This window comes from Plasmodium brasilianum, chromosome 14 (assembly GCF_023973825.1).
Source record: "Plasmodium brasilianum strain Bolivian I chromosome 14, whole genome shotgun sequence".
NCBI classification, from domain to species: domain Eukaryota; phylum Apicomplexa; class Aconoidasida; order Haemosporida; family Plasmodiidae; genus Plasmodium; species Plasmodium brasilianum.
The window spans coordinates 2,099,060-2,110,497 of NC_090127.1; the positions used below are offsets into that span (position 1 = coordinate 2,099,060).

An 11,438-nucleotide genomic window follows, 5' to 3' on the forward strand; every position below is an offset into this window, starting at 1 on the left:
GATGAAAAAAAGCAAAAAAGTGTATTTCAGTTAATTATATCATATCAAATTACTTATCTATATAACTATGCGAGGAAGAAAACATGAAGACAAGAAACATTAACTGCACATGGGAAATAAATGCATTATTCCTCAGTATGAAAAATGTGGAAGTGGGGAGAAAAAAAAAAAAAATGTGCATTCAAAAAGTGTTATTACTTGTAAATTATGAAAGATAAATGTTTGAAGGAATAATCGTTCAAAAGACAAATATATATTAACTTTTTCCTTTTCTTTGTTCCTTTCTTTTGTTTTTATTTTATTTTATTTTATTTTACTTAATTTATTTATTTTATTTTATTTATTTGAAGGAAGGAAATTATTCTCTATATACTCTCAGAAAATACCATCGAGTATGTGCAATACTGTATATACAATTATGCATTCCTTTTTTTTTTTTTTTTCAAAAGTAGAAGTAGGTATCTCCAACAAGGGCAGACATCGGTTAAATTATAGTTAAGCCATTTATTTTAATTTGTTAAAAGGAAAAAATAAAAAAAAAAAAAAAAGTAAGAACAAAAAAATAAAAAACGAAACAAGCAAAATAATGAAAAGGAGAAAATGGAAGTTTTCTTTTTGAAATGCATTTTATTTTTGTAATTAAAGAAGGTACACAATTTGTGTCTTTATCTGTAAGAAGTTCATATATCTCTTTTTTTTTAAAACATGAAAAAATATATTTGTGAAAATAAACCTTAAGTAGATTGCCTTTTTGAATTATTTGAGAGTTATAAACAGCACTGATATAATCAAATGTTAATTGAGAAATATGTTCACAAATGCTATGTTACAGAATTTTCGTTCATACGTTCTTGTTATTTCATTTTATTTTATTTCCCCTCTATAACATTTTATTTGTTAAACGAAGGTCAAATTAAGGGAAGTACTGAAGTATAAAATGGTCAAATATGTACAAATAGCACAAATACGTACAAAAAGTACAAAAAGTACAAATATGTACTAATAGCACAAATACGTACAAAGAGTACAAAAAGTACAAATACATACAAATAGCACAAATACGTACAAAGAGTACAAAAAGTACAAAAAGTACAAATACGTACAAATAGCACAAATACGTACAAATAGCACAAATACGTAAAAAAAATGAAATCCTCTGTTTACATTAATACAGAGTAGTATATATATATATATATATATATATATATATATATATATATATATATATATATATATTTTATTTAAATAGTGTATAACAGCATATGGGAAAATAACTGTTCGATAAAAAGAAGAAAATATAAAGAACACCACTTCCATTTTTAAGTCCATAAAGCTTTAATACGTATCTATTTGATTGAAGTATATATATATATATATATTTTTTTTTTTTTTTTAACTTATATCCTTATTTACAATATTTCTTGACAGACTATTTACCCTCATTTTCCTATCAAATTTATATGTCTTTTTACTCTTCTTACACTTCTTGTTGTACTTCCCTTTTCTCTTTATATGTAGTTATAATTAACACTGATTCCGTTGGGTAAAATTTTATTTTCGCGCTTTTATTTTTTTTAAACGTGTCAGATAGGAAATGTTTTTTGCTTTGCTATGGTTTCATTTTCTTTCTCCTAATTTGCTTGAATGCGTGTACATATATATACCTACGTAGATATAGGTACGTTAGCATGTATATATATGTATACATATGTAGATATACATAGACGCGTAATATATGGACAGGTACATACATATGTACACGCGTACACATACACGTACATGTGCTTCATATAATGGAGAGTATAAATGAAAAATAAAAAATTTAATTCGCGCAAAACAGTAAATTTTTGTTGCACACACTTCCAAATGGGATAAAAAAATAAAATAAAATAAATTAAATAAATATATAAAAACATTCCCTTTAACATATAAAATGATACATATAGTATTTTTATCACATTGAAAATTATTAACTGTTCATAATTTTTTTTTTTTTTTTTTTTGGTTTACCTGAATTCACCTGAAATAGTTATAAAAAGTATGTACATCGTTGAATATTTTACCATACATTTTTTTTTTTTTTTTTTTTTCGTTAGTTTATTTTGCATTACGCATACATAATATTTTATTTTTTTATTATTATTTTTTTTAATTATTATTATTAGTATAATTATTATAAAGACAAGTTAAAAATATTAAAGAATACGGTCATCATACGATTTACATAATTTTATTGTTAAATATACATATTAATTTTTGTTTGATAGTCACTTTAAAAATATAAAATTTTTGATGCAATTTTTATGAATTTAAATGTATCATCTTACATATTATACAAGTTTCTCTTTGACCAAACGTGGCATATATTATACATGTATATATGTATGTTTATGTACATATTATTCGTGTGTTAATAGAGGAAGCACGGGGACCCACGAATTTACTTTATGTGCGAAAATGGTGTTAGGTTAACCATGAATAGTCATATACAATCGCACACAATGGTACATTTGAATAATCCTTAAAATAAAAGATATATATTTATATGTATGTTCATACATATTTAAACGTTTATATATTTATGTATATCCATCCATGCTTATATATATACGTATGCATATAAGTACGTCGTAATATAAGCACCTTGTCAATACTATTAATCCTTATTTACCTTTCCTCCCCACCCCCCTCTCGCATATGTACACGGTCATTTTATTCTTAATTTACAATTTTACCTAATACTGAAATGTATGCTTGTCAGGAATGAGTGTGTAATGCCGTTGCAGATAAATAGCATAAAACTGCGTAGTTAATAACACATACGAAGACTTTACACGCTCATGTAATGATATGAAAAGTTTGTTATATTTTTATTATTTTTTAAAGGGATGCTTCCTAGAGTATTTCAATAAACGATACTGAAACAAAAAGGAAAAAAAACAAAAAAACAAAAAAAAAAAGGTAAAGAGAGGTAAAGAAAAACATAGATTAGAAATAGTTAGCTAAAGATAGCAAAAGTTGGCAAAGGCAGTAAGAGAAGGGGAAAAATAATTATGCCAGGAACTAGCCAAAAGTGAACAAAAGAGTAGCAGCTCATTTTTGAATATTCAAAAAAAAAAAAAAAAATAAAATAAATTAATAAATGAACAGATAGATAAACGGATAAACAGATAAACGGATAAACAGATAAACGGATAAACGGATATACGGATAAACGGATATACGGATATACGGATAAACGGATAAACGGGTAAACGGATAAACGGGTAAACGGATAAACGGATAAACGGATAAACGGATAAACGGGTAAACGGATAAACGGATAAACGGATAAACGGATAAACGGATAAACGGATAAACAAATAAATAAAATAAATAAGTAAACAAACATAAAATAAAACAGTTAAATAAACAGACATATAAATAAAACAGTTAACTAAACAAACATATAAATAAAACAGTTAAATAAACAAACATATAAATAAAACAGATAAGTAAAATAAAATAGCGCACCGAAGATATGAATCAGGTCTCGGCAAAATCAAAATTTAAGACAAACGAATTTATTAATAATGAAAATAAGAATGTTAGATTCATGAACAAAGCTAAAAGTAATTTAAATGGAGTTAGTAAATGCACAATAAATGGACAGACTACACAACCATCACATAAACAGATATATATAAAGAACTCCAACTTGAAACAACGAACATATAATAATATTTTGAAACCCCCATTTAAAAGTAGTCTCAAAAGTAATCAGAATGGTTCTCACAAAATTCCTCCAGTAAGTTTTATAAAACCTGCACACAATGAATTAGGAAATGGAGGTAAAAAAGTATCTCTATATGATACAAGAAATTTGACAAATAACAATTTTAAGAAGCCGCATTTCAATAAATTAATAGCGCAGAACCATAGTGATAATAGATTTGACGAACAGAAGAATGTAAGAAGGAACCTTAATGAGGATATTCATTTGGAAAAAGACGCTACTGGTAATGCAGTTAGCAGTAATGTAACTATAGGTAATAAATATTCTATACTGTATAACAGTCCCTACAATTGCGAAGGCGGTGAGGAAAACACTAATAAGAACGTCAGTGGTAACAACGTGGAGGGTATTATGTACTCATACACGTCGCCAGTAAAAAGGAAATATAATGCTATAGAAGGTGTTAATAAAAATTATGACAATGAAAATAAGGACCTTAAAAGGTCAGATAAAAAGTTCGATCAAAGTAATTACGATTTTGATAACAGTAAAAGTTATCATAGTATGAACAACGTGTCAAGTAATACAAAGGAAAATTCGAATGTTCATAATTCGAAGTTAAACTTCGAAAATAAGCCCACAAACGGTAGTGGGGACGATGATAGTAATGGAGATGCTAATGGTAGTAGTAATGCTGATGATAATTATAATTATAAATATAATAATGGTAATATCAACACTGATGGGAACATGAACAGTAGTGGTAACTTAATCAGTAGTGGTAAAATAATCAGTAATGGTAAAATAATCAGTAGTGGTAAAATAATCGGTAGTGGCAAAATAATCAGTAGTGGTAAAATAATCGGTAATGGTAACATAATCGGTAGTGGTAACATAATCGGTAGTGGTAAAATAATCGGTAGTGGTAAAATAATCGGTAGTGGTAACATAATCAATAGTGGAAGTGGTAAACATAGCGGAGATGGTAATAAGGAAAGTGCTAAGGGACCGAGTGCCAATATATTTTTTGGTAGTAATAAAGAGAGTACAATCCTAAATAGATCACTGCCAACAATGTATGCTACCAGTGGAGTTAATGTAAATACCACGTTCAACAATAATATGAACAAGAATTTTAATTTTGCCTCACACACGTTGGGAAGGAATAACACTAATTATGAGCGTTTGAAAAATAGTGATAATTGTTTGAATGGTACAAATTACGAAGGAAATTACAAATATCATTACATGGAAAAAGAAATATGCACAAATATGGAAGAATTAAAAAAAAAAGAAAAAAAAAAAAAGATGTAAATTTAGTCAGGAATAAATTAGGGAGTACTAATGCTAACACAAATTTTAATGAATCTAGTAGCAATTACATAAATCGAAATCTCAACAGTTCTTTATATTATTTGAATGGATTAGTAACTAGAAATGAGCAAAATGATGAGAGGCATTTACAATACATAACAGACACTAATAGTGAAAAAATATTGAATAATTCAAATAAGAATGATATGTTTAATACTAGTACATTTGAAGTATTAAGTGAAGAAAATTTTAATGCACATGTAAAAAGGAAAACTTATTATAAAAAAGGGATCAATGATAGCCACCACGTAGAAGGAGGGGGAGGAGTGACCACCAAGCACAGTAGTAGTAATAGAAAGAATATATCAAACAATTCTTTGAGCTTTACTAATTTATTGAAGGAGGACGCCGTCAACCAACAAGTGAACTCCGTTTTTTTAAGTAATGAAAAAGGGGTTCTAAAAAATAGTTTAATAGAATCGAATAATCAGGATCTTAAAATGTTGTCTAATTCTTATCACGATTCGGAAGTGAACGACATCGGTAGCACGGGTGGTAGAAGCATCAGTAAAAGCGCTACTAAAAGTGGTAGTAGAAATGGTAGTAGAAATGGTAGTAGAAACGGTAGTAGAAATGGTAGTAGAAATGGTAGTAGAAATGGTAGTAGAAATGGTAGTAGAAATGGTAGTAGAAATGGTAGTAGAAATGGTAGTAGAAATGGTAGTAGAAACGGTAGTAGAAACGGTAGTAGAAACGGTAGTGGAAACGGTAGTAGAAGCGGTAGTAGAAGCGGTAGTAGAAGCGGTAGTAGAAGCGGTAGTAGAAGCGGTAGTAGAAACGATGACAGACGTGGTAATAAACCGAATGGGCATAAGAAGCAGGGGGAAAGAACCATGGAAGGTATCTATTACAGCAAGTACGACGAAATAAATAGCATATCGAGGGGTGTACAGGAAATGGATTTGAAAAAGACAAGGGGAATGAGAATACATAACATGATGGATGCTTACAAAAATAGGGATAATAATTTTTTGCATTTTCAAAATATTGTTCATAATATAACAGAATGTAGTAATAGTGAAAAAGACATAGATATATTATATAAAAACGTTATGATTTTGAATAATTATTCTTTAAATTTCAATAGTGAAAATGATTGTATAGGTGAGATAATAAACATAAGAAATAGTGTTAATAGTAATATACAGAATATACAACAAGCAATTTATAATAAAAAAAAAAATGTACAGGATAAACGAAATATTGTTAATGAAGAGTATGAAACAATTTCACAAAAATTAAGGGAATGTGAATCCATATTTTGTGATACTAATGATGAAAGAGGAGAAAGGAAGTTAAAAGTTTTTTACGAAATAGATGAAAAAAAAAATATACTTAGAAAGAAATATGAAATCAAAAAAATGCTATTAAAAAAAATTGAATATAAAATACAAAAACTCCAAGAATATACAGATGCGGTTAAACTTAAAACCTTAGCCACATCTAGGAGATATAAAAAAACATTTCTATTAATTGAAGAATTATTTCGATTGAAAATAATAAAAGATGATGAGAAACAAATAGAAGTATGTTTAATTCCCAAAAATACAAATACTAACATGTGGCACAGGCTTCAATTAGACAAGAATGAAATAACGTCTGACGCAAGTGACTATTTGTGGAGTCAGATTGAAACCTTCGTTGACAAAGAAATGATTGACGATTACTTTTGAGCAAACCGCTTTTTTCCCATGCACATGTGTACATATGTGCATTATTGTCTTTTTTTTTTTTTTTTTTTTTTTTTTTTATTATAACACTTTTTAACAATCCACATCCGTTTCGTTTTAAGTCCATTTCTTCGTCACTTTGAATTGTTATGCTTCATTATGAATTGTTATGCTTCATTATGAATTGTTATGCTTCATTATGATTGTTATGCTTCATTATAAATTATTATGAATTAATTTTTTTTTTTTTTTTTTTCACAGCATTATACTATTTGATCAATAAGAAAACACTGTTCTTTCAATATGTATCCCATTTTTATTTCTCTTCTCTGTCTCTTTTATTCTGTTTCGTTGATTAATTTCGTTATTATGTTCTTCGCCTCTGTCCTCTTTTCAGTCCTCTCGTCGGTCCGCTCTTTATTTCTCAGCTTTTTTCTTTTTTCATCCCTTCTTTTTTGCATTGGCATCAAGTTAACAACCCCCTGTATGTTATGTAGCTAACAAAAATATATTCATTTTTCTGTAATCTTACTCTGTCTTTTTGTTCATTTCATTTTACTTCATTTCGCTTCTTTTCTTTTACTTTTACTCTTTATCATTTCTTTTCATTTCTTTTCTTTTCTTTTCTTTTCTTTTCTTTTTTTTTTGTTTTTTTGTTTATCAACTGATTTATTAAAAACACACCTTCTCCACCAACTGTAGAAAACTTACATAATAAGAAAAACGAAAAAGGAAAAATGAACAAAGGATAAACACACATGCTTGAGAGAAGTACAAACTACAATAGCATACTAGAAAATTTGTACTAAAATAGAAAGTGAAAATCGTAGCTCTCCTATACACATTTTGTACTTGGGTATAAGGATAAATTTAATACCATTTTCACAATTTATATGTAGAATTTTGTTTGCGCAATTTATTTACTACTCAAAAGTAAAAACACCAATGGAATGATGAGTGATAAATCAAAATTCTTTTAATTTTATGAGTTCCTTTGTACTGTCACAGATATGCATTATATATGTAAAAAAAAAAAAAAAAAAAAAAAAAAAAAGGATTATTCATAAAAGCAACGATCAAACGGTTACAACACATGGATATTATTCGAATGTACGAATATGTGTACAAACACATCCATATCCACACGTATGTACTTTTCCCCTTCCCCACTTCTAATTTTTTAAATATCCAACATTTGGGGAAACATAAAATGTATACACATAGTTAGAAAATGTATACGGATAAGTGAATTCGATTTTTTTCTTTTTCTTTTAATTTCTTCTTCTCTTCCGGAATTATTTAGTCTGTAATACCTAGCAAGTAATCATGCAACTTGACTGGATATGCACCATCTTCTACATACAGATCGCCATTGATAAATTTTATGAACACTTTTTTATTATTCAACAAATAAGTGTTATCATTAATTTTGTTTATTTTAAAGGAAGTATTATTCTTCTTCATACAATTAAGATATTCACATAAGGCTACATGAACAGGGTCATCATTAAATGAACTGGGGAAGGAATCTTTCATATTTTGAATTTTATCTTCATTTTCTACAAATACATCGAGCATATTATTTTTCTCACTTGTTTTTTTTAACATATAAATGGAATTATCTTCATCCGTACAACAGTTGTTAAAATTTCTCAAATTGTTAATAATATGCGTGTCACTATTAACATCAATATTAATATTATTAACGCTATTATAATTACTATTACTACTATTATTGTTATTACTATTATTGTTATTACTACTATTGTTATTACTATTATTATTATTATTATTACTTTTGTTATTACTGTTATCTGCACTGGTCAGAATAATATCTTCACTGATATTCGAATTACTATTTGGATCCTTTTTTCTAGTGTTTGTTTCCTGTAGTTTTTTTATTTCTTGATCCTTTCTGTACGTTTTAGCTTTTAACTCAATTATTTTTTTCTCTAGTGTGTTATTTTCTAACGTCGATTTTTGTAACAGAAGGGTTGTATTTAGCAGTTGCTCATTTCTGTGTATATGTTTGCTTAGAAGCTTCCTCAGATGATCTTCACTTTTTTTTAATATTTTAATTTCATTGTTGTTTTCATATATTAACAATTTCGATTCGTAATCTAACAAACGATCTTGCAACTTTTCGATTTCACAGGACTTTTTCAGAATTTCATCCTTCAGAAAATTCATCTAAAAAGTTGGGGAAGACGATAAAATGGGAGAAAATTATGAACAAGGCAGGAAAAACAACGAAAAAGCAAGGAAAAATTATGAACATGGCATAAAAAACAACGAAAAAGCAAGGGAAAATTATGAACATGGCATAAAAAACAACGAAAAAGCAAGGGAAAATTATGAACATGGCATAACAAACAATTAAAAAATGATAGATGAATAATTTCTCCTTGCTTTAGCTCAATTTTTTTTTTTTTATGATATTACTTCATTTTTTATATCTTCGTTAAGGGAAACCATTTCATTGTATTGAGAAGTCAATTTTGACAACTTGTCAACATGATTTTTTATAATTTCATCTTTTTCTTTGTAAATTTCATTAATAACACCTGTAAATTTCTCTTTTTGTTTTTTTAAATGTATAGAATATTCTTTTTTAATATTTTTAATTTTTTGTTTTATATTAGAAACATCAATATTTTTTATTTCCATATCAAATTTAAGTCTGTTTATATCATGTAACATTTTGTTATTTTCGTCATCCTTCGCTAAAAGATTTTGGTGCAATTTTTTTAATTCATTGTCTTTATTTTTTAATTCTTCTTCTAATTGTTTATAATTCATATGCATATTTTCAATTTCAATTTTTTGACTATTCATTAGAGAGTTATTTAAGCTTAACCTGTTTATCAGGTCCATATTATTTTGTTTATATTTTATAATATCTCTACTATTATTTAGTTCAATACTTTCAATAATACTTCTAAGTTCTGAAATATTTTCCTCTTTCTTATTTAATTGATTATATAACTCTTTTATTACTCTTTTTTGTTTTTCTATATTTAGCTTTTTTTCCCTTATATTAATATTGTTTTCCATTAATTTTTGATTTGTTATATTTAGATAGCTTTCTGCATTGTACATTTTATTATTTACATCAACCTCTAGCTCGTTTTGAATGCTCTTATATTCTTTCAACTGCATATAGTTTGTTTCGATCTCTTTTTTTAATTCAACCAATTTTTCATTTTTTGTTATATTTGCTTCATTAAGATAATAAATTTCTTTTGATTTTTTTTTTAATTCTTCATTCAATGAAACTATTTCTTCATTCTGCGATATTAAGATGCTTTTCATTTTTTTCATAAGGAAATTATCCGCTTCTACTCTTTCTGTGTTTGTTTCACTCTCTGCAATTAGTTCATCCAGCATATAAATATTCTTTTCATTTTTTTCCTTTCTCATTTTGAAATCTACTTCTACGAAAAAAAAAAAAAAAAAAAAGATATGAAAACTTATGTCGATAGGAAAACAAACTGAATGGGAAGGGGGTATGCAACGGGGTTTGCCCTTGCGCCTGCATGCATGTAAAGTAGTGTTCACATATGTAAGTATACACATCGGTATGCACGTGCGCACAAAGGAACACTAAGTATCTTACCCATTTTGTAAATTTCTTGATCCTTTTGATTTATTTGTGCTTTTAAAAGTCCTACCAATTTTAGCAAATTTTGAATTTTCATTTTCATTTTACATTCATCGGAATTGTCTTCATTCATTTCATTCCGCGGGAAACTATCCACTTCCGTGAAATTATGATTTGATAAATTCACCTTAACATGTTCATAAGAATTTTCTGAAATGTTATTTAAACTGAAATCGTTCTTTTCATCACCTCCGTTTTTACTTAATTCACTGCACCCTTCTATATTAATATGGATATTATCATCATCATTACTTTGAATCAAATTTTCAACAATGCTCCTACTATCATTACTATTGTTATTCCTGTTATTACTGTTATTCGTGTTATTCGTGTTATTCGTGTTATTCGTGTTATTGTTGTTAATATTATTATCGTTATTACTATCATTATTATCGTTATTACTATCATTATTATCGTTATTACTATCATTACTATTGTTATTACTATTACTATTACTGTTAATAATTATACTCTTTCTTCTAACATTGTCATTATTATCATCCCCTTTTTCATACACCTTTACAAAAGTGTTGCTTATTTCAGTGTAATGCATATCAAATATATCAACATTTGCCTCTTTCTGTATTTCACTAAATTTGTTTTCATCATTTATGTTATGATTCAACTCACAAATGTCCTTCTGTAAATTACCAATATCTTCAAATTCGTACTTTTTCGTTGTTTCACTTCTGTCCGACTTACTCTCACTATTCATTTTTACTTTTACCTTATTGCCGTAAATTTTGGTGCAGTATAAATTTTTAACATGCACATGTGCATGCAAATATTATTCATGTGCGCAGGTACGTACGCGTGTGTGTGCCTACAAGCACATGTATACTTGTAAAAGAGCATACATAAATGTACATACGTATGTATGTGTGTATATATATATCTTCACATGCATATATATTCGTACGCACGCACTTTATTACTACTCTGTCTTATGCAAAATGGATTATACTTAATATCAATTTTTTACTTATAAATTCTGCATTAATAAAAATGGACTTAACAA

General features: G+C 27.4%; 2 protein-coding genes across 2 annotated transcripts; one reads left to right on the forward strand and one right to left on the reverse strand.

Annotated features, from left to right (window-relative positions):
- Positions 1 to 3,520: 3,520 nt before the first annotated feature.
- MKS88_005668 (kinetochore protein SPC24) lies at positions 3,521 to 6,762 on the forward strand (the record flags this gene model as incomplete). The annotated part of the gene is made up of 2 exons (XM_067218952.1): positions 3,521 to 4,928; positions 5,036 to 6,762. The coding sequence occupies 2 exons, from the start codon at positions 3,521 to 3,523 to the stop codon at positions 6,760 to 6,762; spliced, it is 3,135 nt and encodes a 1,044-aa protein (XP_067070876.1).
- A 1,296-nt stretch (positions 6,763 to 8,058) lies between these two features.
- On the reverse strand, positions 8,059 to 11,135 carry MKS88_005669 (protein KIC2; the record flags this gene model as incomplete). The annotated part of the gene is made up of 3 exons (XM_067218953.1): positions 8,059 to 8,949; positions 9,202 to 10,193; positions 10,376 to 11,135. 3 exons carry the CDS (start codon positions 11,133 to 11,135, stop codon positions 8,059 to 8,061), a joined length of 2,643 nt encoding a protein of 880 aa, XP_067070877.1.
- Positions 11,136 to 11,438: the final 303 nt, after the last annotated feature.